General features: G+C 37.2%; 1 protein-coding gene across 10 annotated transcripts in view; it reads left to right on the forward strand.

The window, feature by feature from the left end:
• Positions 1-27,033, forward strand: part of CFAP54 (cilia and flagella associated protein 54) — a 291,473-nt gene that overhangs the window by 91,844 nt on the left and 172,596 nt on the right. For all 10 annotated transcript variants that reach the window (XR_013350784.1, XR_013350783.1, XM_077845910.1 and 7 more), the window contains 7 exons: positions 5,184-5,320; positions 9,116-9,263; positions 12,032-12,187; positions 16,473-16,595; positions 23,477-23,605; positions 25,216-25,330; positions 26,529-26,618. Coding sequence is in view for 8 of the 10 variants with exons in the window: in XM_077845910.1 (XP_077702036.1) it covers positions 5,184-5,320; positions 9,116-9,263; positions 12,032-12,187; positions 16,473-16,595; positions 23,477-23,605; positions 25,216-25,330; positions 26,529-26,618 (898 nt within the window). In the remaining 2 variants the exon portion in view is untranslated. The remainder of the gene's footprint in view (positions 1-5,183; positions 5,321-9,115; positions 9,264-12,031; positions 12,188-16,472; positions 16,596-23,476; positions 23,606-25,215; positions 25,331-26,528; positions 26,619-27,033) is intronic.

The following is a 27,033-nucleotide window of genomic DNA, read 5'->3' on the forward strand; positions in this document are numbered from 1 at the left end:
GATCCCGGGTCTCCAGGATCGCGCCCTGGGCCAAAGGCAGGCGCCAAACTGCTGCGCCAGCCAGGGATCCCAATTTCCCTATCTCTAAAATGGATATAAGATCCAATGTCATGTACTGGGTTATTGAAGTACTCAATCAAATAATGAGTGGGCATAATGGCTTGTTGAGAAAAAGAAATGGGGAATATCATTTATTTAAAAACTACTATGTGCCAGGTATTTAAAAATTCATTATTATGTTTATTATAATAACTAGTGAGGTAGTGGTATTACTTTCATTTTATAGTTGAGGAAAGTGAGATAAATATAATCCTTCCCCTGTCATTTTATTTGAGAAAGGGTGTCTCAGGGAGGTCATATAATTGAGTAACCCAAGGTTATTTGGGTAGCGGATGGTAAGCCTGACACCAGCACTTAACTTTCTACTGCTCCGTTCAGGTTCAAGGAAGTCATGTATTCAACCTCCAGCAAGTTCTTCTAGAGTCCATGTTTCTGCTCTCTCTTCTCTGCCTAGGTTGTTGTTGCTCAGTGGGTCTTGATGATCAGTTAGGCAGTAGAGTTGTCTGTCAGTAATAGTGGTGGCAGGAGAATGAAATTCATACTTTTTTTTTCACTTTATATATAAATTAATTGAAACTCTGATAGAGTTGCCTTTTCTCTATGACCAAATTAAAAACAATAAGTCTACCAGGCAAAAGATAGTTATCCAGCTTTTAAAGCTTTTTAAAGAAGTCTCAACTCTTCTTTTTCCTCTCATCCTCCAACTGAATATTGCTATTCTCTCTACTCATCTGTTTATTGATGAATTATTTATTGTCTGTTTTGTCCTAGGTTCTGTGCTAGATGTCATTTCTTCTTTCTTTGAACTATCTTTTTTATCAATCTCATTACCACAATGATAACCTATATTTAGGTAACTTGGATTTACTGTTTCCTTTAGGGCTCCGATTGCAAGTTGAGGGAATCAGCCTGACTTGGGAGAATGCAGCCAGGCCCTGGGAAGACTGTGGTCCCCAGCCGCTGTAGGTCTCCTACCTTTGGTTCTCTGTGTACATCTGCTTCTCTTCTTCTTTTTCTCCTCCTAAAGACTGACTTTATTTACTTTTCTATCTCTAATGGAAAAACGGCAGCCCCTGCATTTTTATCTCTCTCAATTGCAGCTATAACAGAGACTGCCTGGCTAGCTCCTAACCTGGATTCTAGATTCCTAGGAAAGAGATTCTGAGTAGCCCACCAAATAAAATGAGTCTGACTTCTTTTTTGATGTTTGACTACTGACTTGTTTTTAAATCTCACCCCTCTTTTTACCTTTGGTTCCATACAAAGGCAGGCTGATAGGAGGTCTGTGAGCTCACCTTTGAAATTTAAATCTCCCAGGTGTCAGTAGCTTTTCTTATTCCTATCACTTCCTTCCCTTAGCCACTAATCAAGGCCCAACCCATTTCTTCCCAGGCCTGCTAGCGCCTGCCCAACACTCCCTAGGAGCCCCTTGTGTGAATAATAAACTTTCTCTGAAATTCTCATGGTGCATGTAGTGCCTTTAGCCTACAGCAGAACCACATTTTGTGTGGGGATCCATCTTGCTTTGCAGAGGGGGCTATAAAACATTCAGCTTGGGTCAGGCACTTACCCTGGGGCAGTCAATTGTGCTATAGTAGAATTGCTGAGTTTCCTCTTCTGTGGGTAGAGGGAAATTACCACAAAAAGAAGGTTTTAAAATTTATTTAACATGTTATTATTGTGCGCTTACTCTGTGCTACGCACTGCTCCAGGCTAGTGATTCTAAACCTTGAACGTGCGCCTTCAGTGCTGGTTAAACAGATTGTTGTGCCCTGCCACCAGTTTTTGATTTACTAGGTCTGGGGTAGGGCCCAGAATTTTACATTTCCAATAAGTTCCTAGGTGATGTTGATGCTGATGGTCCAGGGATCATACTTTGAGAACCACTGTTTTAAGCAAAGTGAACAAAATATCATAAGAGTTAGGTAATAAACAACAAACAAAGTAAATAAGTAAATTACCTAGCATGTTACAAGATAAATTCTATGGGAGGAAAAAGTAGAGTATGGCCAAAGGAATTAGAAGTGTGAAGTGAGCAAATGGAAGGTAGATCAGAGTATTAAACTGGGTGATCAAGGAAGGCTCATCTAGAAGGTGAGATTTGAGCAGAGACTTAAAGGAGGTGCAGGAGGGAGTCTCTGAAGTAAGAACATTCTGCATAAGAAGCTAGGGCAAAAGCTCTATGGTTTTCAGAAGCGTACCTGGTTATGTTTGATAAACAGCAAGGAGGCCAGTGTGGCTGGAGCAGAGGGACCCATGGGGAGTAAAATAATTGGTTAGAGAGGGAAAGGTAAGTAGGTGGATAGGGAGCAGATCATGACAAGACCTCTAGGTCGTTGTAAGAATTTTGGCTTTTAGTTTGAGTGAAATGGGCAACTGTTGGGGAGGTTTTGTTTTTGTTTTTGAGAAGTGGTATGACGTAATGTGACTTCTATTTTCAGAGGCTTACCCTGGCTGCTATGTTAGGAATAGACCATAATAGAGATGGGACGGAAGCAGAGGGACATATCTACTTCTGTAATCCAATGAGAGATGGTGGTGCTTGGCCAGTGTGATAGTAGTTGGTGTGGTGAGAAGTGGTCAGATTTTGGATATGTTTTGAAGAGGAGTTAAGAGTTCCTAGCGGAAATAATAAAATCAGAAAAATAAAAGATGACTCTAAGATATTTAGTTGACTAACTGGAAGGATAGGCTTGATATCAGCTGAGTTGGGGAATGCTATGGGTAGTGTAGATTTGGGGCCAAGGGAGATCAGAATTCATTTTGAGACATGTTGAGGTAAGATGTTTATTAGATATTCAGAGAGAACAATTGAGTAGTCAGTGAGATACATGAATCTGGAGTGTGGAAGAGAGGTCTAGAGAGGAGGAGTCGATAGTAGTCATGTGACCATTAAAGACATGGTGCTGGATGATTTCACTGAGGAAATAAGTACAGATAGAAGAGAGGAAAGGTCCAGAGACTGAGCCCTGGGACATACAATATAAAGTGATTGAGGACAAGAGTAGGAGCTTGCAAAGGCAACTGATAAGGAATGTGAGGGAAAATAAAAGTCAAGTGTGGAGCTCTGGAAGCCACGAGAAGGTCATGTATCAAGGAAGAAGTCTCTACTGTACTTAATTATTTCATTAGTCTTCTAGTTCTTCTTTCTCATTTTAGCCTCACCCCCTCTAAAGTCTATTCAACTCACTACTACCAGGTCACCATCTTGTATCATGGCATTGCTCTGTTAACCTACAAAAACTGATGAATTTACAAACCTTAGTTTTATCATGTCATCTTTCCTTATTTTACAATGTTCACTAATTGAAAATGCCATTATTTTTAGAAGGACATATTTTAAGAAGAAAGAACATTCAATTATAATTTTACCCAACTCACATATCATTTGTTATTAATTTCCATGATACATATTAAATTATATGATGTTTTAGTGACCAGTAGGCTACCTCCTTCATTTAACCAATGCAGCCAGAGAAGTGACCTCCTCTACCACTCTAAGTCTTGGCTCTACCTTTTTTACTAAATATCTGTACAAGTTATTTAACTTCTTTAAAAAAATTTTTTTTTAAAGATTTTATTTATTTACTCATAAGAGGCACAGAGAGAGAGAGGCAGAGACATAGGCAGAGGGAGAAGCAGGGTCCCTGGGACTTAATCCCTGGAGCGAGCATCACTCTCCGAGCCAAAGGCAGACGCTCAACTGCTGAGCCACCCAGGCACGTCCCAAATTATTTAACTTCTTAATACCTCAGTTTCCTTATCTGAAAAATAGGAATGGTAATGGAGCTTACCTTATAAAGCTGTAATGGGGAGTCACTACAGTAATGCATATGAAGTGCCTGACATCTTTAAATACTTCCACCTGATTTTCAAGGCCTTCTCAGATTGTTCCTGTTTTACCTGTCCATCATATTTCCTGCTTTTCTTCAAATTCTGACCTGTCTTTCCAGTCTCTCCTAAATGCACTATGGTGATTTTCATTATTGGACCCTTTTCAGGATCTGTCTGAACTATGCCCATCTGAACCTTATTCCTACCTGAGGGTTCAACTCAAGCCCTGACTCCTTTTCGAAGCCTTCATTTCTCCTTTTCTCAGCCTCCACAATTATTATGTTATTCTTTATGGTTTTTCTGGTGATTTCATGTGTTTTATGTCTGTAACTTGATTAGAATTTAATGGAGTATAAGGTCATTTTAAGCTTTGAAGAACCTATCCTTACAGTGCTTAGCACAGAGTAGAAACTTCATAAAACCTTACTGGTTGGTTGATTATGAGTGCAGAGTTGGCAGATTTAAAAAGTTCTGGCCCTGTAAGTTATTCCCTTGAGTGGAATATATTCTAGCAACATGTCATTTACATACTTAATTTAATGAATTTATTTGTATTTTATATCTTACCTGCTTCCATTAAGGATTTAAAGCAGCACATAACTCGTGATGAGATTTTATATTGTTGTACATATTTGAACAGAATGATTTTAAGAAATAGCTGTAAAGAAATGTGTTCTACCAAAAGAAATAGATAAGTTGAGGATTTTTCTTCTTGTAAGCTTCTGTTTTTACCAGTGCAATCAGTTATTTTGCCTAATGTTGAATGTGTTGAATTAAAAACATATCATGGCCTCTTGGAAGCATCTCGGTTTTATTTTTCACTCTTTTTAGCTGTGAACCCTTTGTTGCAAAAAGCTCTGAAAGTGTCAGTCTAAACCAGAAGAGAATGAAGTATATTTCATATTTTGGGTTTGGGAAATCTGATTGTTTCTCTTGGAACAGATTGTTCATTATAACAGTGTCTATAATAAATGGAGTGCACTGCTGAGATAGATGGAAATGAAATTAATTTGGCTCAGATGTGATCTTTGTTTTGCTTATGAGAATTTGAAACATCCTTACAGGGTTTCAAATTTCCATGCAATTTAGAAATAAAAGAGATTTCAAAATGTGCCTGCCTCCCTTGCCAGTGGCTATCAATACCTTACTATGGCTCTGTAGAACAAAACAACAAATGTGAATAACTGTGTATGAAACTAATGTGTGAGCAGACTGTCTCAAAATTCCTGTTTAAAAGATACATTTCACAAATAAAAATATTGCATAAAATAATGTACTCTTTGTTGTAGGTTGCCTATCAGATTGGTAACTATGAGGTGTCTAAGAAAGTTTTCTCACCAGTTTGGGATTATTTTGTTGCTTCACTACATCATGATGAACAGTCTGTTATTTGTTTAAGCAATATAATGACTATTACACAGAGAAGGTAATTAGAAATATTCTTTTAAAATATTAATGCTTGAGAATATGGATGTTGGGTGTGAAGCCTATAATTAATATTCAATTTCATGTTAAGATAGTCAATGTAAAACTATTTCTAATAAGTGTTTTAATAAGCATATACATTCCAAGTTCTTGAGTTCCTGTTAGAAATTTCTTTGCCAGAGTCAGAAAAAGCATAGGAGACATATAGATGCATTCTGAATTTAAAGTAGTGAAGGCTATGGGACAAAGATACCAAATAATAACCAAGATAATGTTGGTTATTCTAGAAAACACAAATATGCTTTGGGGACTTTTGTAACAAGCAAGTTGGGGTTAAATTTATGGTCTGATGGGTGGGCTGTTAGGATAAGAAGGTTTTTCCTTTGCTTGAAGAGGCTCCCAGGATTAGACCATCAGCAACTGCAAACGGGTTGGTAGGAGCCATGTAAAACCACAGGCCATCCTTTGCTTTATGGCCATTTTTCCTTAAAAAGAAAAAAAAAATTAAGAACAACTTCAGAAATGAGCATTAATGATTTCAGGCTGTCTCAACAAGTTCAAAACAACAGTCTCTTTCACCTGCTTGTTAATGCCTGAAATGTCTTTAACAAGAAGATAAACCCTTTATTCCTCAAAGATAATGACTTTAAATGCACATGCTGGTTGAGGCAAGACTTTGATACTGCTTATTCACATAAAGGTATAATTCCATTCAATTAAACAAATGTAGACTTAGCATTATCCATGTACAAAAATGCTAGGTGCTATGCAGGATGGATTTGAGAGGCACTTTAGAAAAGGAAGACACAGAGCTTGGAAGCTTTTATGTGACATGGGGACAAGAGAGTAGAAGTAGTGAAGTTGACTCGGATTGCTGTTGTTACCTGACTGGCAGGCAGGCCTATAGTGTGTCCTAGGAGAATGAGAGAGTTGGGATAAGTTTTTGGAAGAGATAATGGATTTGATAGGAAATATTTTGAGTTTAGTTTTCCAGCAGGATGCCTTTGTGGATATGAGGTGCCCAGTAGATGGTTGAATATTTAGTACTGACACTTAGGAAAGAGGTGAAGGCTGGAGATAGATTGAGAAAATGTCCATGAGGTCATCATTGAAGTTTTGACGAGTGCTATCTCCCAAGGAAGAACTGTTTAGCAGAAAAGATAGAAACTGGAGTTGAATGCTGGACATTGCTTACACTTAAGAGGCTGAAGCAAGGAGATGGAAACAAGGAAGGGTACTGAAAATATTTTGTGCTGGTCTCAGCCTATCAATAACCAATGCTGTATCTGAACCAGCCCTTGTGGTTCTTCTTATGATTGCAAGACGCTCTTCAGCAATAACCATCTGGAAATTTTGAAAAAAATAAAAGTTTGTTACTTACAGGATCTGGAAATTACACAGCACACCTGGGGCCGCACAGCAAGGTCATAGGTAAAGAGAGAGAGACATCAGGGGCTTGGGGTTCTGCTTTTATTGAGGTCAAGGGTGCCTAGGATTTCATAGGCTCACTCTTTGTTGTTGAATTAAAAAAGTAAGAGTATATTTAAAGCAAGGGAACAGAAATAAACAAATGGCCCCAGTTGTCATGTATTGAAATCAACCAAGATTTCTAAAACAAAGGAGCCTCAGTGGGAGAGGTGGCCTGGCTCTTTATCTAGTTGTGTGACTAGCAATATCTTGATTAGAGAAAGCCATCTTTGAAGTGAATGCCTCTTTGAAGTAGATGCTTTGGCAATCAAAACTTAAGTCAGTCCCTTCCATTACAATAAAAAAAAAAAAAAGAAAGAAAGAAAGAAAGAAGAAGACTCAACTATCATAACTTAATCTATAAAAAGGAATAGTCCAGCAGGTGAAAGTCTGGAAAAGTATATTGCCAAGGGAAGTGAGAGTATGAGAGTATCACCCAGGAGGGACTGGTCCACAGTGTTAAATGCTAGTGCAAGGTCAGGCAGGGGCTTTGCTCCATAAGAAATGCTACAGAAAGGTTGGGTAGGATAAAAACTGAGATGAAGGCTTTTAAAATTGGCAGTTAGGAGGCCATTGATGATTCAAGAGGGCTATTTTTTTGTGGTGCAATGGGCCAGAAACCGTTTGCAGTTGGGTAAGAAGTGATTGAAAATGGAGAACTGGAATAAGCTAAGATCACTCATGCGAAGTTTGGTGGTAGAGAGGAGGATGGCAGACCCCTGGGGGTGGGGGGCAGGCTCAAGGAAAGCATGTTTGAGGGTGGAGAGGAAGGAGACAGTGGAGAGGGAGAAACTGAGGATACAAGCAAATTGCTGTGATAAGGACATCATGGTGGTAGAGCCAGGAGGATAGAGGAGCACGTAGGATGGAGAGCAGAAGGTTTAGAGCATTCGCTGTTGGGATTGTGAACAAAGAGACATGAGGAATAATGGAAGTGTTGCTGAAAAGGACTAATGACGAAGGTGATATCACATAATGTGAATTTGTCATAGAGCCCAATTCCTTGTGGCTAAGGCCTCATTGACTCATCTTTATTAACCCAAGGCCTAGAATAGTGTTTTCTATGTGGTAGGTATTTGGCAAACACTAGTTTGAATGGAAAAAAAATCAAATGAAGTTAATAAGTGAATAAGTGACTGACTATTGTAGCAGGGCTAAAAAAGCAGCCAGTGACATCTATGCAAGGGCAGGCAGGCTGATTTATGGCTTCAAATAGGGGTGCAGGATCTGTAGCATTAGAGAGGTCACTATTGAAATGACTGGCCAGCGTGTGAGTCTTTAGGGAAGGAAATGGAGCCACGAAAGGCAACAGCTTGGATGCATTGCCTACCTATGTGCAGATACTGATGATCATCATGTGAGTGAAGAGAGAGTCAGTATGAGTTGCAGGAATGAGAGAACTAAATTTCTTCTAGCAAATATAATTCCCACGTTTTTTTTTTTTTTTTTTTTTATTTATGATAGTCACACAATGAGAGAGAGAGAGAGGCAGAGACATAGGCAGAGGGAGAAGCAGGATCCATGCACCGGGAGCCCGACGTGGGATTCGATCCCTGGTCTCCAGGATGGTGCCCTGGGCCAAAGGCAGGCGCTAAACCGCTGCGCCACCCAGGGATCCCAATTCCCACGTTTAACACGGTGGTGAAGCAGCTTGTCCTCAAGTATAAATTACTGATGTCACATCCTTCCTTGTTTTTTAGAAATGGAGGGTGGACCTGAAGCTTAGAAGAGAGAGTTTGCCACCAAGTAAAGCTGAGAGCAAGGAAGGGAATATTGGAAACAAAGAAGGAAGGTTGCAGATTTCACAGTTTTGCTAATGGTTGGCACTGTTGACTGCAATTTAGGAAAGATAATTAAAAATAATCCAAGAGTTATTAAGACTCTGCCTCCCTCCATCCTTCCCTCCCTGCCTCTTTCTTTCTTCTTTTTTTCTGTACCCATGGTGGCTCTTGCTATAGGTGATCCTTATTTCCACAAAGTTTATTAATTGAAATATTGGGCCTATTTTCCAAGTTTCTGAATATCTGTAGTGATTTCATGATATTGATAGAAAAGAAGTATATAAACTTCTTTAGAACCAGAACATTTTACTGATAGTTATTTTTATGTATTTGTGACACAATATGTCAGAAGCTTCATTTTCTTAGTTGTTAAACATAATCTTTAATTTTAATTTAAGCAGCAGTGTGAGAGAAGTTATTCCACAAATTTTTGCTGCTATTTTGGGATCACTGTGTAGATATTAAGAACAGATCAATCTAAAAAGGTGCATTTACCTGCTATATCATTTTATATGTATACCTGTAACATCATTTACTTTCTTTTGCAGATTACATTCAGATATTTTGGCAGAGACTTCTTCAATCCTCTTATACCTTTTTCTTAGAAATATTTTTGTAACAAGTGACATTAAAATTAAAGAAGAAAATCTTTTCTGTGATAATATTAAAGGCAATGAGATTTTCCCCTCTCAACAAGTAAGTAATCTAAAAATGACCAAAAATGTGCCAATTTCCCTTTATTTGTTTCTTGATGTTTCAAGTTCATGTTTTTTTGGGATTGCATATCCTGATTTGTGAATGGGCTGAGAGGTCATTTTACGATCATGCAGGTTTATTTGATATTCCTTATAGGTTTCATAGGACCAAGTTCATATATATTTTTTTCTTCTTTTCAATTTATTTTTTTTTGTCTCTACAAAAGTAGTATAAATTTCAGATATTCAAAAAGTTATAATGTACAAAGTGAAATGCATCATAATCCTGTTATTACTAAAAATAACTCTGATTTTGTTTTCTTTGTTTTGTTTTTATCCCTGATATTTAAAAATATGCATAGGCAAGTTATTATTTTATAAAAATGACATCACAGTCTCTTTGCTATTCCACAATTTTCTTATTTAACATTTCTTATAATTTATTTTTTAAAAAAATTTGAGTGAGAGAGCAAGAGAGAGAGAAAACAAGTGGGGCAGAGAGGCAGAGGGATACGGAGAGGCAGACTCCCCACTGAGCAGGGAGCCCAATGTGGGACTCAATCCCAGGTCTCTGGAATCATGACCTGAGCTGAAGGTAGACACTCAACTGACTGAGCCACCCAAGTGCCCCTATAATTTATCTTGAAGATATTTTCATGCAGATACATATCAATTTATCAAAAAAATTTTTTTACAGTTCTCAGTTTATTAATTCTCTCATGAAATATCTGCACAATCAGCACAAAGTCACTGCAGAATCTTTACTCCTTCCGTTGTCCATTCTACAGCTCACTTTGTTGCCAGCACCAGCATTGGTTTTTTGCAGTCCTGCTGATCTTCATTCTGTTCTTGCATTCCTTTCCCTGTTTTCTTGAGGTCTTCTTCTTCTCATACAGGCCATGTCTTGCAAGTCTATGTTTGAGTTCATTATTATTCTTTGCATAATCCAGGGAATCATAAATCATGCCAAAGCTAATTGTCTTGCCACCACCCAAATTGGTTCTAAATCTAAATATAAAGATGACATCTGGTGTGATCTTGCCTATTTTGGCTAGTTTCTCCTGTGTTTCTCTCTTAGGTACTGTTGCCTTTCTGGGGTGAAGAACGTCAACGAGTATTTGTTTTCATACTAAAGTGTTTTTCATTTTAATACTGCATTCCTGAATAGAGGCAGGAATGTAACCTATCTCCTACTGCTGGATTCTCAGGGTGGCTATAAACATTGCTGTATGTACATCTACAACCTTCAACTCTTAACATCTCGCTTTTAAAAACAATCCTTTGCTTTATTTTTTCATTCTAGATTGAACATCACTCTTCTTTCTCCCTCTTCCTTTTTCCTTCTATAGAAGGAAATCTTAGGCACATCGAGGTTTTTTTCAATGTATTTGTTTTTTACAGTTGCTTTTTCCTACCCATGCATTTATTAATTAATCAACCAATAAATTGTTACATGAGACTTTGCCAGTGTCTTTGGATACAAAAATGAAAAAACAAACAAACAAGCCATGGCCCTTTTGTCCAGGGTAAGTTCACAGTCTTACAGAGCCCAAGCACTTACAAACAACATCCTGTTCATACTATGTTGCCTTTATAAAGACCATCTTTAAGTACTTCAATGAATTTCAGAATGCTGGGTTACCATTCTACTAAAAATTTACTCCTGGAAATTTCTGGTTGCCACTGATAAATTTCTTTGTATGTAATTTTGTATGTATATATAGAAAAACAGGGGCACCTGAATGGCTCAATAGGTTGTGTCTGACTCTTGGTTTTGGCTTAGGTCATGATCTTGGGGTCGAGGGATGGAGCTTCACATCGGGCTTCATTTTCAGAGGGGAGTTGGCTTCCCTCCCTCTCCTCCCACTCGTGTGCTTGCTCTCTCTCTCTCCCTCATATAAATAAAAACTAAAAAAAAAAAAAAAAAAAAAAAAGAGAGAGAGAAGAAATATAGTGAAATCTTCCTTCGGGAAAGGGAAGGAAAAGTAGGATAGGATCTCTACTTTTTTAAAGTAGCATTTAATCATAATTTCTATTTTGCTACCATTTTTATTTAAGTAGCAGAAGTATAATAGAAGATTAATTTGGTCTACTGAAAATTTACCATTTTTTTTTTCACAAATCCCGAAAGAAAATGGGACTTTGTTAGTCAATGGGGGCAAAATTAGAGACAAATATTTTAATTATGATTTGTTACAATTTATGTTTTGAAAAAGCTTGATTTTTTTCTAACATTAAAATATAGCCAAGTTTTATTTTTTAATTTTTAAAAAATTTTTAAAAAGATTTTATTTATTCATGAGAGACACACACACACACAGAGGCAGAGACACAGGCAGAGGGAGAAGCAGGCTCCATGCAGGGAGCCTGAGTGGGATTCAATCCCAGGTCCCCGGGATCACACCCTGGGCTGAAGGCGGCGCTAAATCGCTGAGCTACCTGGGCTGACCAAATATAGCCAAGTTTTAGTTTTACCTAAAAATTTAAAAAGATTGGTCCCTTTTTCATTACTAGTGGTATTTGTATTATTTATAAAATGTTCTGAAGTTTAAGTCTAAGGTTGTCTTATCTATACATAACATTGTTGTGGAGTTAGAATTGTTCTTGAATTTAGATTTTCTTCATATCAACATTTTAACATACTAACATGTTGTTAAGCCACAAGGATCACATTTCCTACCCTTTCTTCTCCTTAGAGACACATTGGTGAAGCACTTGATGTTCACTTTGAGTAACAGTATCTGTTTCTTTTTTTTTTTTTTTTTACAGATTGCTAGATTAATTGAATGTGAGAGAATATTAGTGGCATTGGAACTTAGCAACTACCTAAATGATTCCAATTATGCCCTTCAAGCTGTGACTCAATGTTATGGCCTCCTTGTTCCTATAATCTACCACAATATTGTTTTGGTACCTGTCATACAGGTAAGCGTATTTATCCCCCCAAATAAGGATATTTTTACAAAGGAAATTCAACAATGCATCTTAGAAAAAAAAAAAAAACAATGTATCTTTTGTAGTGTACAAATAGGTCAAAGACAGGTGTAAAATTTCATGAGTTAACTGAAAAACATTTTAATAACTTAAATTATGTCTGGACAAACATAAATAAGGACTAAAATGTATTTCTCTGAAAACATTCAGCCCCATTGCTATCCATGTTTAAACATTGACAATCTGCTTTTCTAGTTTTTTTTTTTAAGTCATTTCAATTTTTATGCTTGTGTAATGTTAGAAACAGCATTACTTATTCAAAAACATATTGTTAAAGTCATCATCTGGGAAAATAATTGGTAGATGACCCAAGAAAAAATATTTGGTTTCTTGGTGATTGAGGAGTTGGAATTTATGGAAAAAGAGTAGGTGAGAGCTGGCTGAAGAGATTATATTAGTTGTCTCTTCTTCCTAACAAATCATTGTAAACTTATTGGCTTAAAACAATACATACTTACTATCTCATAGTTTCTGTGGGACAGGAGACTGGATATGGGTTGGCTGAGTCTTCTGTGGAGGGTCTTATCAGGCTGAAATCGAGGTGATGGCCAGAGCTGTGATCCTACCTGAGGTTGCAGAGCCTCTTCCAAACTCACTGGTTGTTGAGAACTCATTTCCTTGTGCTCAGGTGATAGGAGGTCCTTAGCTCCTAAAGGCTCACCACCAGTCCCCTGCCACATGGTCTTCTCCGTAACATGGCAATCTGCTTCCTCAAGACCAGCAGGAAAGTCTCCTCTAGTATGCACAAGGAGGAGTCTCATATAACAAGATAGTCATGAGCGTGATATTCTTACCATATTTGCAGGTCCTACCCACACACAAGAGAAGGGATTATATAGGGCTTGTACACCAGGGGGAAGAATCTTGTGGATGGTTGTAAAATTCTGCCTACCACAGGGAACTAATGAGAGAAGTAAGGTTTCACTGTTTATCTTTTAGAAAGTTTTCACCATCATCGTTATCATTATCATCATCAACTCAGATTTTTTTAATTCACCATTGAGAAAACTAATAGGCTTGGGTAACTTAGCAAATACTTGCCTTGGTGTGGCTATACTGGAGCATAGATGTGCCTCCTTCTCCCACATCCCCACATTTAGGAGTTCAGTTGCTTAGGAGATCTGCCTCCAGAATCCAAAATCTAGACTCATAGTTGGCAGCTTTCCATGTCATTTGTAGATAGATTGTAGAACAGCATTCTCAAGTGTGGTGTATGCTTCCTCGAGAACCCAAAGGCATTGATTTGGCATTGTCCTTTCTTCTTAGAGGTGAGAGATGCCAGATATCAGACCTACATGGGAGGGAGTGTCTCAGCATTCCCCAAATAGTTTATTAATGTGGCAGTTTCCCGAATCTTCACAGGGTTTATTTCAACCCTCCAGAGGGCACTTGCCATTTCTTGCTTTTAATTTCGATTAACATATTATTGATGTAATGATCTAATGTTTTGTTTTTGAGAAATGCCCAGAGAGTTCAGTTCATTTCTTGAAATATGTCAGAGGCTGGGAGGATTATCACTGCCCTGGGGAAAGATGCTGAATACGTACTTTTGTCTTCCCAGTATGAATGGGAACTTCTTCTGGTTCTTCCCAGTTGAATAGAAAAGAAAACATTAGCCATAGCAATGCATAGTTTTTTAGTGTCCTCTTGCAAGGATACCACATTGGGACCAATATTTGCAACCAGTGCTCAGTTGGTCAAGTTCAGGATAATCCACTGTCATCCTCTTGCACCCCATTGATTTAGGGTGCCTTTTGCTATAGGTGAGAGAGTGGACTTTTGAGGAGAAGCCTCAAAAAAAAAGTTCTAATAAATTGTATTGTTTAAAATAGGAAAAGTGAGTGGAATGCAAGAGGAGATACTAGAAATAGGCCTCAATATGTATGAGAATATGTGACAGAATTGGCATCCACTTCAGCAGGAAGAGACTGGATATTTTTAGTAAATGCTGGTGAAACCTCTGGATATTCATCTGAAAGAAAATAGAGTTTGACACCTATATCATACCGTATATAAAAAGTTCAGATGTACTAAAGACTTAAATGTAAAATAAAGCAAAAAGTTAAGGGAAAAAAATCCCAGGTTACATGTATAATCCAGGGTTGTAGAAATCCTTTTTAAGCAAGACAGACCACTTAGAAATAATAAGAAAGATAAGAACTATTGACAATATTTATGGCAACCTATGTGTGACAAAAGGGACCATAACAAAGATAGTAGAAAATTTGTGGATTTGGAAAAAATATCTAACAAGGATATTTATATATATAGTACTAACAAGTCTTACAAATTGACAACAACTTAATTTAAAAAAATGTCCACAGGATATGAATAGGCAGTTTACAGGAGAGCAAATTCAAGTGGCCAAGAACCATGAAAAGATGCTCAAACTCTGAATATCCTTAGACATGCACATTAAATGAACAATATAATATTGCTGACAGAATTGAAAAGATCTGTGTAACTCTTCTTGCTCGTGACGATGTGGGGCAAAGGCATTCTCATTCATTGATAGGGAACATGTGAATTACTGTAGGCTTTGGGTTTTGGTAAAGCAATCTTAATTTTAATTAAACTAAATCTAATTTTAATTAAAAATTAAAAACAAATATACTTGACACACACTTGATACTAATCCTTCTATTAGTAATTTATCCCATAGAATAAAATCACCAGTTAGTAAGATGCTATTCCTAGTTCCACCCCTCAGTTCCCAGATCCGTGTGTTCTACCTACTGGGGACCCAACACCAAGTAATTGTCATTGATATAGAGTGTATACTTTGCCCTGGAAAATGGTGCTTCATCCTCACGAGGTAACATCTCAAAGCTGGTGCTGAAATTGCCACTCATATTGGCAACTAAGCATGTACAAGGGTGTTTCTTGTGGCCTTCTTGGTGGTGACAAAAAAAGCTGGAGACAAAGACAAAGTGCAGTAGCCGGAGGATGGCCAGTATACTAGATTGTAAAATGTCAGCTGTAAAAGTGTGTGCAACATGGGGATTCTGGAAATGGCTGAATAAATAATGGTTGTTGCACACTAAATCATATAATGCCAGTCATTGGAAATAATGAATTTGAACTATACCTGTAGACTTGGAGGAATTTTTCACAAGACATGGTTGAAACAGAAATGCATAGTTCAAGCAAGTGTTTATGAATTCCATTTTGTGACATAGCATTATTTAACATAACATTAACCCTCCCTCTATGTATACTTGAGTATTTGTGTGTGTGTGTGTGTGTGTGTGTATACATACAAAACTACTAAATTGCTAACATGATTTGGGGATATGGTATAGTGTGAGCATGCCTTCTGAGAATCTCTACTTTCCCACCTTCTTTGCCTTCTTTTCTCACACTTACCCTCTCCATGACCTGGAAGGCTCATTCCCAGTGGCTTGTCTTGGAGGCTAAATCTGCTGGTTCAGGCTGTGCGGCAAAGGCAGTCTGCTTAGGGGTGGGGTTGGGTAGTGATGGGGAGGAATTAAAGAAACATTCCGAATACTCATAAGTGTACAGTAATGATAATAATATTGTTAGAATGGTGGCTTGTAGCAATTAGTGTGCCTACAAAAGACCAGCATCCATACGTTAACTTGTCTTTTGATAATCTGGATGATTAATAGATTGATGCAGTCTCAGCCCTGCTTTTCTGACAATAATGTTACTCAGAACAGTGCAAGAGTATTGAAAGGTAAATTTAATTATCTAGCTCTTGATCAAATTCAGGATCACATAATATGAGGTGGCATAAACACCAATATTTATGGGATATGGGATATGAATGCTTGGTTGTAATTTTAAAGGAAACTATTATTTCAATTACCTCGTATCAGCATGTATTTAATATGGTACATCTTTCTCCAAATGGTTTTTTAAGGTCCTCGTAAGACCGGATGTGCCTTTAGTGCTTTGTGTATGTAATATTCTGCCTATATTTTTTTATGACACTTGTCAAAATGTGCTGTTTTGTAATCTTTGTATACTTATTTTATCCTCTTCTCTAGTTTTCAAGTTACTTTAGATGAGGGACTCATCTGAAATTGAATGTATTAATTTTATCTCAAAGTGCATTCTTATATAAATAAGTAATTTATTGACAATTACTGATAATAATAAAATTTGGTTTAAAACTTTAATGATTTGAATAGAGCATTTCCTAATGAGTGAGGGTAATGTTTTCAACAGAAACTATTGTGCTTCTATTTTTTAGATCTTGATAAAGTGTGTAGTGGTTTTGCAAGGATTACCAAATATCATCCACTCAAAGAAACATACTGCAAGTTTTGAAAGTGTACAACACATGATAGCTTGTTGTATCTTCTACATAATAAAGGTATTTATCTCATTCTTTGTCTAGTGCCATAGAATTTAGGAATAGCAATGATTTAGAAAGCTAAATTACTTTTATTACATAGAATACTTTAAAAAATAGTACCCACAGTGCATTTTAGATCAAAAGTTGCCTGAGTAGGTCAGTTGGTAAAGCCTGGAGGGTGTCTCTTAGGCCAAGAGAAGGATTGGGAAAGAGTGCATTTTGTGGGACCTCATTCACCTTGGAAACGAGAAAGAACCAAGAGCCCAGAGGCTGATAGGTAAGTTTATTTAATTTTCATTGCTTGGCTCAAAGACGACCAGCATTGCCTGTTTCTTCATAGGCTTTAGTTGACTGAATCCAGGGAATTTCCTCAAAGAAGGGCCATATCTGCCTGCCTGTTTTATATGGTCCTCACAGGACCTTTTGTGATTTGGTCAGGGGTCTGGAAGAACGCTGCATGGGTGGGCTGACTCGATCCATCTGTTAGGACTTCAGTTTGCTTCAGCAAAGGTCTGGAAACAGAGAGGCCTTTTCCTTCTATCTTGGCAAAAAAGTCATGATTGCTAGCTGTTTATGGCCTGACCTCAGGGGCAGAAAATTATATCTTTCCATTGCTTACTGGTTTACCACTGCATCTTTAACCTTGTCTGTGCAGAGACTGAGCGAGGGTAGCCATTAGCCAGCATAGAATGGAATTATCTAGAGATAAATTCAGAAGGCAGATCCAGAAGTCCTAACATGAAATAAAGAGTTCTGGAGGTAGGAAATTAAAAAATGGACAATAGTTTTCCTCAGTCCTAGACCGATTAATTTAAGAACTTGTGTCTTGACACTTGGTGGTGAGCTTCTTGAAGTCCAAGGATAAAGAAATATCCAAAGTTTTGGAACAGGTTATTTGCAATGGAAAGAGAATCTATTAGCTTCAGACTTTATCAGCAATACTAGAAGCTAAAATACTGGAGCAACGTTTGTAGAATCCTGAGGGGAGAAGACTGAGTTCCAAAAGCTAATAACCAGGAAAGCTATCATTCCTTTGTCAGGGCAAAATAAACATTTTTCAGGAGTTCAGGCATTTAAAAAATATTCTGCCAATGTACTTATCTGAGGAAAACACTTGAGGAAATATTCTATCAAATGACAGTTGGTTCAGGAGAGAAAGCCCAAGGTAGGGAAAGACAAAAAGGAGCCGAATAATGGGAGCAATGAATCTTGCAATATATGTATTATTAAAATTAAATAGGTAATAATGAGGTGATGTCGATTTTGTAATATAAATGCTAACTAGGAATTCTTGAAATAGAAGTGTTAACTTTGAAAGAAGAAGCTTATTAGTAACCTAGAACTAAAACTTTTATCTTGTTTGGGGTCAAGGGCGGGGAGACCAGATAGAAATTCTTGGTGCATGGTTTTGTGTTTTAAAAAATACATGTAATATAAAATTACTATTTTCTATTGATAGAATATATGTATTTAAAGACGATTCAGGAATGAGTTGCCATGTGCAGTACTTTTAAAGCACAGTAGCATTTCTAAATTGATAAGAAGGAAAAATAAAGAGAGGAATGACAGGGAGGAAAAATGGCTAATTCAGCAAAACTAAGAAAAAGGAAGAAGAGATATAGTATTTAAGAGAGAAGGAATACAATCAAGATAAAGCCTTAAAACAATGAGACAAATACTGGTTGAAAATAAATGGATAAACAGAGGTGGGAAAATACAAACACAAATAAAGAAGGAGTAGCTGTTTTTATACCTGAAAAAGAGAAGACAAGGCCCCAAATATTAATCGGGACAAAAAAAGACATTGTATTAATTTTCTTCAAGTCTGTTTTGTCTTATCATACTTCGCTGCTTCTGGTAGGCATCTGGTCACTTTCTGTCTTAGGACAGTGTCATTGTCAAGATTAAAGATCAAGTCTGAATTAAAACAAAACTTGAATTTTTTACAACAGCAAATTAAAAAAGAAAGGCAATTAGATTAAGTAAAAATACTACAAAGGCATTTGATAGCACTTAGTAACCTTTCCTAGAAAAATTATATGTAAGTTATGAATGGAGTCTATTGAACAATGATAAAGACTTTACCAAAATTTTATAGCAAATACACTACATGGCAATTTTCTGAAACTGTTTCCTTAAAAATCAGGTGTAGGAGATGCTTTTTTTTTTTTAAGATTTTATTTATTTATTTATGAGAGGCACACAAAGAGAGGCAGAGACACAGGCAGAGGGAGAAGCAGGCCCCCTGCAGGGAGTCTGATGTGGGACTCCATCCCAAGACCCGGAGATCACGCCTTGAGCCAAAAAGCAGATGCTCAACCACTGAGCCACTCAGGCATCCTGAGATGCTGACTCTTAAGAGTGTGATTCATTATTTGTAGAGATTTTATCTTATGCAGTAGATAAGGATATGAAATAAGTTTACAATATTAAAAAAGTATAATTCATCTGTAATTGTAGAGGTCTCAAAAACTCATGAGAACCTAGTTTAAAAAAATATTAGAATTAAAAGAAAAAGAATTTGTAAAAATGATTGTGAGATGCGTAAAACTTTATTTTTTTACTACTAATAGTAGCCAATTAGAAATGGAGAGAGGAAAATATACCACTAATAATGTGCAATATTTTAAGACACATTTTTACTAATATGTGGAATTTAAGAAACTACACAGATGAACATAGGGAGAGGAAGAAAGAAAAGGGAGGCAAACTGTAAGAGACAGTTAACTATAAAGAACAAACAGTATTTTCTGGAGGAGAGGTGGTCAGGGGGATGGGTGAAATTAGGTGATGGGTTTTAAGGAGGGCACCAGGTGTTGTGTGTAAGTGATGAATCACTAAATTCTACACCTGAAACTGGTATTCCACTGTATGTTCATTAACTAGAATTTAAATAAAAACTTGGAGAAAAAAATACAACATTTTAAACCTCCAGAGTGCTAAAAGATCCAAATGAAAGAACCAAAATCTTACTGAAGGGCACAAAATAAGATCTGAATATCTGAATATATGGCAGGCCATGCCAAGTTCCTGAATAGGTAGACTTACTGTCACAGAAATATAAATCCTTCCAAAAATAGTATTTAAATATAATACAGTTCTAAAAATAAATAAATAAATAAATAAATAAATAAATAAATAAATACACAGTTCTAATTAGAATCCTAATGGGGGTTCTTTGAAATTGATTAGAATAATTTAAAAGTTGTGAGTAGATAACTAAAATTTATTATAAGGTTACTTCATTTAAAAAAATGGTGTTAACAAAGTAGTGGGCAAATAGTTCAGAGGAATAGAAGAGTCCAGGAATAGCCAGGCAGCCCCAGGTCTATAGAAGAACTTAATATATGACAAAGGTGGCATGTGGATTTATTGGGAAAATGAAAATATATTAAGATATTTTATTTAATAAAAGGTGCTGGCATCATTGACTATTCATCTGAAAACAAAGCCAGAGTCCTGCCTCCTATCATAAACAAAATAAAGACATATGGATATTTTCATGGCTTTGAAGTCAGAAGAGACTCCTTTTGCAATAGGGCATAAAATTCAAAAGGTACACAGAAAAAGATAAACCTGATAAAAAGATAGATTACATGATAAGTAAAAAAAAATTTTTATGACAAGACACTAATAACAGGCTTAAAGGCAAATATTTAAAAAAATATTTGACAGATATTTGATTTTTAATGTGGCCTTTAGGGAGTAATCAATGAGAAAATATGAAGTAATGTTACAGTTTAGGAAAAGAAGAATCAGATTTATCTTTAATTATGAAGGATCTATTTCAGTCACTTTAAAAAGTGGGGTAGTGAACAGGTACCAGATTATGAATGGCCATCTCATGAGGTAAGGGAGGAGCCATTCCAGGGTTTTAAACCTGGAAATGATGAATTTGCGTTTTAGAAAAAAGAAATTATTTTGGGGGCACAACAACTAATAAAGTGAGATAGAACCTGAGGTAGGGAGTGAGTTAGAAGGTGAGAGATGATAAACTGAACTATGGCAGTCCCTCCTTATCTGCAGTTTTGCTTTCCATGGTCAATTCCATTCGGGAAGCAGTTGGCTGTCCGTCTAATGAGTTGTCATAAGGCCAGTAGTAGCCTAACATGATGTCACAACACCTGCGTCATTCCCCTCCCTTTGTCTCATCATGTAGGCATTTTATCATCTCACAGCATCACAAGGAGAAGGGTGAGCACAGTAGGAGATGTTTGGAGGGAGACCTTGTTCACATAGCTTTTATTACAGTACATTGTTATAATTGTTCTCTTTTGTTAAAGTTTTTGTTCTTAACCTCTCACAGCACCTAAGTGATAAATTAGACTTTATCGTGGGCACACACGTATAGAAAAAAAAAAACACAGCATATTAGGATTGGTACTATCTGTGGATATAGGAGAAGGCAGGCGGCAATGAGACCCTAGCACATGTGGGAGGAATGAGTCTGGGCAGGAGATTGACCTCTTTAACAGGAGGGTGGGATGGATGGTTGTAGTTACAGGTAAGCATGTAGGTAGATTTCTGGACAGGAGATAAATTACTTTCCTTACATTTCCCCTGTGAAAAGAAAGCAAGGGGGGAGAGAGAGAGAGAGAGAGAGAGAGAGAGAGAGAGAGAGAGAGAAGGTGGGAAGTAAGGGTGGGTTTCAGAGAGAGAGAGAAGGTGGGAAGTAAGGGTGGGTTTCAGAGATGGAGAAGAATGGGAGATTTTGCAAGAACCCCTGTGGAAGATGGGAGAGACTACTGACCTGGAACAAGAGACCAGCATCTGGGGCCTACTGCATGTTGAAGTCCTCAAATTCACATGCCTTGTCTTTCAGCTTCGGGAGATTTTTCTCTCATAGCACACAGCAGCTTGGGGCTGGCCCTGTATTGCTTTACCTGCCAGCCACAACTCCACTAGCTCTTCCCCACCCCCAACCTGAAGAATATAGTGAGAGATTATTGTAGGAATGACCCTGAATGTGTTCTGGATATTTGTAAAAACTAAAGTGTGTATCAGTGTCAGGATTTTAATATTAGAGCTGGTTTTGTCCCATAGTGTTACACTAAGAATTGCCCTTTCAGAAGCTTCCTCCAGCCTGACCAATAGCCCCAGAGCCCTGGCCTTGCCTCGAGTCCCAGACTTTAGGTGTTCATTTTTTTTTATAAACACATTTTTGTGTGGATTTTCTGTTATGACATGGAAAGCCCAATCAGTCTAATGGCTCTGGGTTTTTTTCCTCTGTTTAAATCATTGGTAACCTTTTCAGATGGCTCAATCTTTCTTCTTTAGGCAGCACTATTTTTTCTAAAAGTTGCCAGAATTCCAAATAAAGTGCCACTTCTGAAAAGTGTCATCCTAAATGTTTCATTATTTTTTGCATTTAAAAAATTATTATGCTCAACATCTGGCATAGTCTTTTTGTTTCTGTTTACCATTTGGTTTGTTAGTAGAATTGATTCTCTATTTTTCTGTTGATTGGAGAATTCTTGATCATTTATCATTTTCTACTGGCATATTAAAACAAGGGAAAAGATTACACAGTTCTTTCTAGTTCTCTCTAAGCCTTGGATCCAAGTATGTCAGAGAGCAAAGTTGAAAGGAGCGGGGAAGTATTGGCTCATTTTGGCTTTCTAATAAAACATACTCTCTCACATCCATTTTGTAGAGACTGAACTCTTGCCTGACATTCAAGGCCCTGCTTGACCTAATCTCATCTGCCTTTTCAACCTTTATTTCACCATTTTCCTTCCTACACTTGGTCTCACAGTCAGTATTAGTTTAACACTATTGCCTGGTTTCTCAGGAGTATTTCCAGTTCTTAGCACTCTGCATCAGGTAGGTATTATCAGATTTATGCAACCACTCATATATATATATCCTTTCCCTGCATGGGGAAAGGATCTTAAGTATAACTTAAGTTGTTGTTACTTATACGTATAACTAAGCTAATCCGCCTGATAGAACAGACCAACCTACATCTAACAAATTCCTACAAGCTTATTTATACTCTTAGAGAATTGCCCTGTGGAATTCACCATGAATGTGTCCCCTTTATATGATGCTTTGCTCCAGAGGGCATATGGAAATTACATTGCTGGTCAGGGAAACTTTTCCTGCTAGAGCCCAGGTTTTAATGACCAGGTAAAGCTATATAAATAAGGTGGGCAAGTTGTTCTGAGAGATGCCTTAGGGGTACAAAGGCATAAAGTCATGAAACCACGGGGAATGTCAGAATTTATATTCTGCTCAGAATTTATATTTTGTAAGCTTAAAGTACAAGGAAATGAGTGGTTTACCCCAGAGAAGTAGGTAAGGGCCTGGCTAGAAAAGGCCGAAGAATAGAAATTCATAAGGAATTATGGAGGAGAGGGGCTCCCCTTTCTCTGACTGTAATGTCTGTTTTCCCATAGGGTTCACAGAGAATCTGCTCACAACAGCTTATCTCTGGTCCAGTCCACTGCCAGATGTCTTTTAAATCATTTACTGATATAACTACTCCCCCCAACCCAGGACATTCTGATGTCAGTACTTGTCCATTTCACATCATGGGAGGTGGTGGTTATGTGGTTTTTAGAATGATTTTGTTTTAACATGGATCTTTTAAGTTGGAAATAGTTTCCTAATTGTTAACTTCCTACACCAAAATATACGTGGCTATGTGTCCCAGAAATATGGGGAATTCTGATAAGATAATCTTGTTATCTATCCTTTGTTTAAAGTAATGGAATCATGCAGTTTTAATTGTAGGGCAATAGGATCTGGAGGTAAGCTTCCAGTTTCCTTAACAAAATCAGGGGAAGTCTTCGACCCAAAACATGAATGAGACTTTGGACTTTATGAAAGATGGTGGGTGATACTTGAAAATAGACAAGTGTTTCCAACAGGGATAATTAAGAAATATTTTTAATTAGATTCTGCGTTCATGGAAAGAGTATGACCTGGCAGTAATGATTATAAATTATGGAAAAAAGATGTTGGACATCACATCAGGGTGTAAATCTCTATTTGGTATGACTGACCAAGAAGAAATGCAGGAGGAGGTAATTGATTTTTGTTTCTCATCTTAAAATGTATACTTATTTGAGTCTTTGAAGGGTCATATAGTATTAGCAAACATATTAGAAAATTGATGTTTTAAATTTATCATGTTTATATAAACAAAAAATGACTGAGGGCCTTCCCTACTTAAAGAAATCCCTGCTAGAGTACTGAAGAGCCTTCTCTCACCAGTACTGATCATTAGGCATTGATAGAGAGCTTCCTACACCCAGCTGGACCTGGAACTAAAAGGCCTCTAAAGTCTCCCAAATTGAAGATTTTATTATTCTGGGTGGGTCATGGAATGTAGTTAACACATGTCAGAGCTTTTTACTTTGTTCACAGTAGATCTTTCCTAAACTCATTGTGACACCTAAATTGTCTTCTTTACGAGACTGCTAATGTCTGAGACTGCTTTTTAATATCTGCCTTGCAAGCGTGGGTCTTACAGAACCTGTTTTATTGCCGTTTCTTGAAGCTATGTGGTTATGTGTCTTTGTGGATTGAATTTTGAAATGTTGCTTAGTTTATTGGGTTTCCGAGGAACACTAGGAATCACCTGAAGCCCCTTCACTGACTGGGGTGGGGGTAGAGACTATCACTCTGGACTCTGTTTCTGTTGGAATAGCCCCATTTCTGTCTCTTTTATATGCTGAATTATATGTAAGTGTGTTTCTTTGCCACAAAAAGCTTCAAAAAAGGTACATATTTTTTTTAGCCATAATGCTTTTTTGGAGTAGAGGTTATTTGGTTTAGAGAGAGTTTTGATTAAGCTGGATGCAATTTAAGAGCTTTTCCCACCAAGTGGTGTTCACTCTCAGAGTCATCAGCCAGGCATTTATGTCACCCAGGCCAAGCTTGACTCATCACCCTGTTCCTTCACCTCGTTATAGGAAAGGACCCCTTGCCTCTTTCCATGGAGCCTCAAGCCTAGCAGAATGTCCGTGCTACTTCTCTCTAAGGCTGTAGGGACTGAGAAGCTAATACTGAATTTATAGGAGTCAGAACTCCTTATAGCTACTCAAGGTCCCCTTAAGCCTATAGGAGCTTGGGAGGGTTTTTTGTTTTGTTGAGAACACACTGTTGAAAACAAGGGGAGCCTGAGTACAGACCTGCCATTGCTTAATCCACTAATTGCTGATCTTGTTATGTTTCACTGAAAGGCAAAGCAGCAAAGGCAATTAGCTTAGTTGTAAAGAAGCTCCTCTGGGAAAAAAGAAAGGAAAAAAGAAAAAGGAAAAAAAGAATATATTTCTGAGGGCAGGCTAGGAACTTTCCTTTGAGGATTCTTAGCATTCTACCCTCAGCTGCTTTCAGAAGAGTGTGTGTATTGGTTGAAGCAGGTAGTACTAATTAGGGGGGTGGAAGTTACTGGAAGGAAGAGAAGGGAAGAGAAGAAATATTTTGGCCAACCTCCATCAAACACTGAGTATTATGTTTGTCATTTAGCTAGAATGAAATGACTATTGTGATTAATTTATATCACTTGGCCATGTAGATCATAGTTTTGTGTACCAAGAATGAAAGTATGAAATAATAAAGATTATTACTTGAAAGTGACAACTGTTGAGACATGTTGAAGTACATTCTGACACTTAACCAATGTTTTTAGGGTTCTCCTAAGAAGTCTTCCAAGCCTAAGAAGCCACAGCAGATGATAGTACCTGAAAAAATAAATGAACAGCTGGCCTTGTTGGAGACACACCTACTCAAACTGACAAAGCAATGTAGTCATTTTTTTTTCTTTCTGGATACTCCTGTTTAGCATTATGTTTTTTAAGATCAGAAAATATTTTGTTAAAAGGATTAAGATGAGATTAGCACTTGGTAAATCCTTTAAGGTGCTTTTACATTATGTCATTAATCCTAACAATACACTGTTAATAACAGATTGTTAACCACTCCGCCCCACCCCCCTCCATGTGGTTCATAATGATTAAGTGATTTACTTAGGATTACATAGCTGGCTTCTTTTTGAGCCTAAATTCTGATTCTAAAGCAGAGTTTCTCAACCTCAGCACTATTGACAATTTGGGCCAGCTAATTCTTCTCTGTGGTGTACATAGGATGTCGAGCAACATCCCTGGCTTCTACTAATAGATGCGGGGCACACTATCTGCCCACCACCCCGCCCCACTTCCCCACCCTCTCACCCCACTCTGATAATCAACTGGGAAGCAAATGTTGCCAAATACATTGGGGAGGAGGGCACAAAATTGAGAGTTACTATTCTAAAGGCAGAAATGTACCTGAGAAATAAAAGGATAGTGTATGTGTGTGGGTGTGAGTGTGGGTGTGTTAATGTGTGAGTGATTTGAACCATGGTCTGTTCAAGTGAAAGAGTAGTTTAATTTTTGGCCATTGTGTCAAATAGGAATTTCATAATGGACCATTGTTAACACAGTGATGGGAATTTTGGAGTTTGCAGTTTGGAAATCTGCCTAAGAAATTGATTTAGTTACTGGTGTCAGTGTTAGAATTGGAACCCAGGCAGCCTCGCTGCAGTGGCTGTGCTGTTCATTTTTCTATACTGCTGTCTTTTAAGGGTAATTTTGTAAAGATGAAGTTGACATAATTGGAAGATTTTGGAGTCTGGGATTTGCTGATAATAAAACAGCTATTGAATACAGTGACTCATGCCCTGGAACCTCTTCACCTATTTGGTGGTGGACTCTGGCTTTTAGGGGGAAAAAATAAAAGAAGAATAATGGAGATCACAGGATTTTTTTAAACTCCAAAATATAATGATATAGTTGACATTTTATTTTATTTTATTTTATTTTTTTTTAGTTGACATTTTAAAGGCATATAATTTAGGATGAACATTTGAACATTTTCCCATTTTTTGTTCCTTCCGAAGAATTTTCATTTTTGGTTATTCATGTTAAATAGAACCTACAACTTACTAATTTTTTAAAACCTTAGATGTTGCAACAGAACTCTCAGGATCAGAGGACCCTATATTTCTTTACCCTGTTGTTATAAACTGGTCAGTCAAAGGTGCTGTCAAAGAAGGTAGGTAACCTAAATGTAAATATGCTTGATTTTCTACTGAAGATCATTGATCTTCTGTTGAAGATCATCTTTTATTCTGTGGGTTCTGTTGTTGTCTGAAAGCTTTCTCCTTTCTAGGAAGAAGGTTCTGGGTTCTTACCTATTCAGAATAATGTAGAATATGGATTATCAAGTAATGTGATTTAAAATCTGTAAAGTCAGAACCTTGATGGTGACTTATTTTGGTAGTAAATGACATTATTATGAAGCTTATGAAAACTAGGAAATTGAAAAATGTGAGTGATCTTTAAGTTCAGATATGAAGAAATAGCAACATTATTGTTTAACTCAGAGTGAAAGAAATTAGGATAACTAGTAATTCTGATAATTATCAGCAATTTTCTCCTAACTTGTCATATATTAGGGGCAACTTTTG

This window comes from Canis aureus, chromosome 13 (genome assembly GCF_053574225.1).
Source record: "Canis aureus isolate CA01 chromosome 13, VMU_Caureus_v.1.0, whole genome shotgun sequence".
NCBI classification, from domain to species: domain Eukaryota; kingdom Metazoa; phylum Chordata; class Mammalia; order Carnivora; family Canidae; genus Canis; species Canis aureus.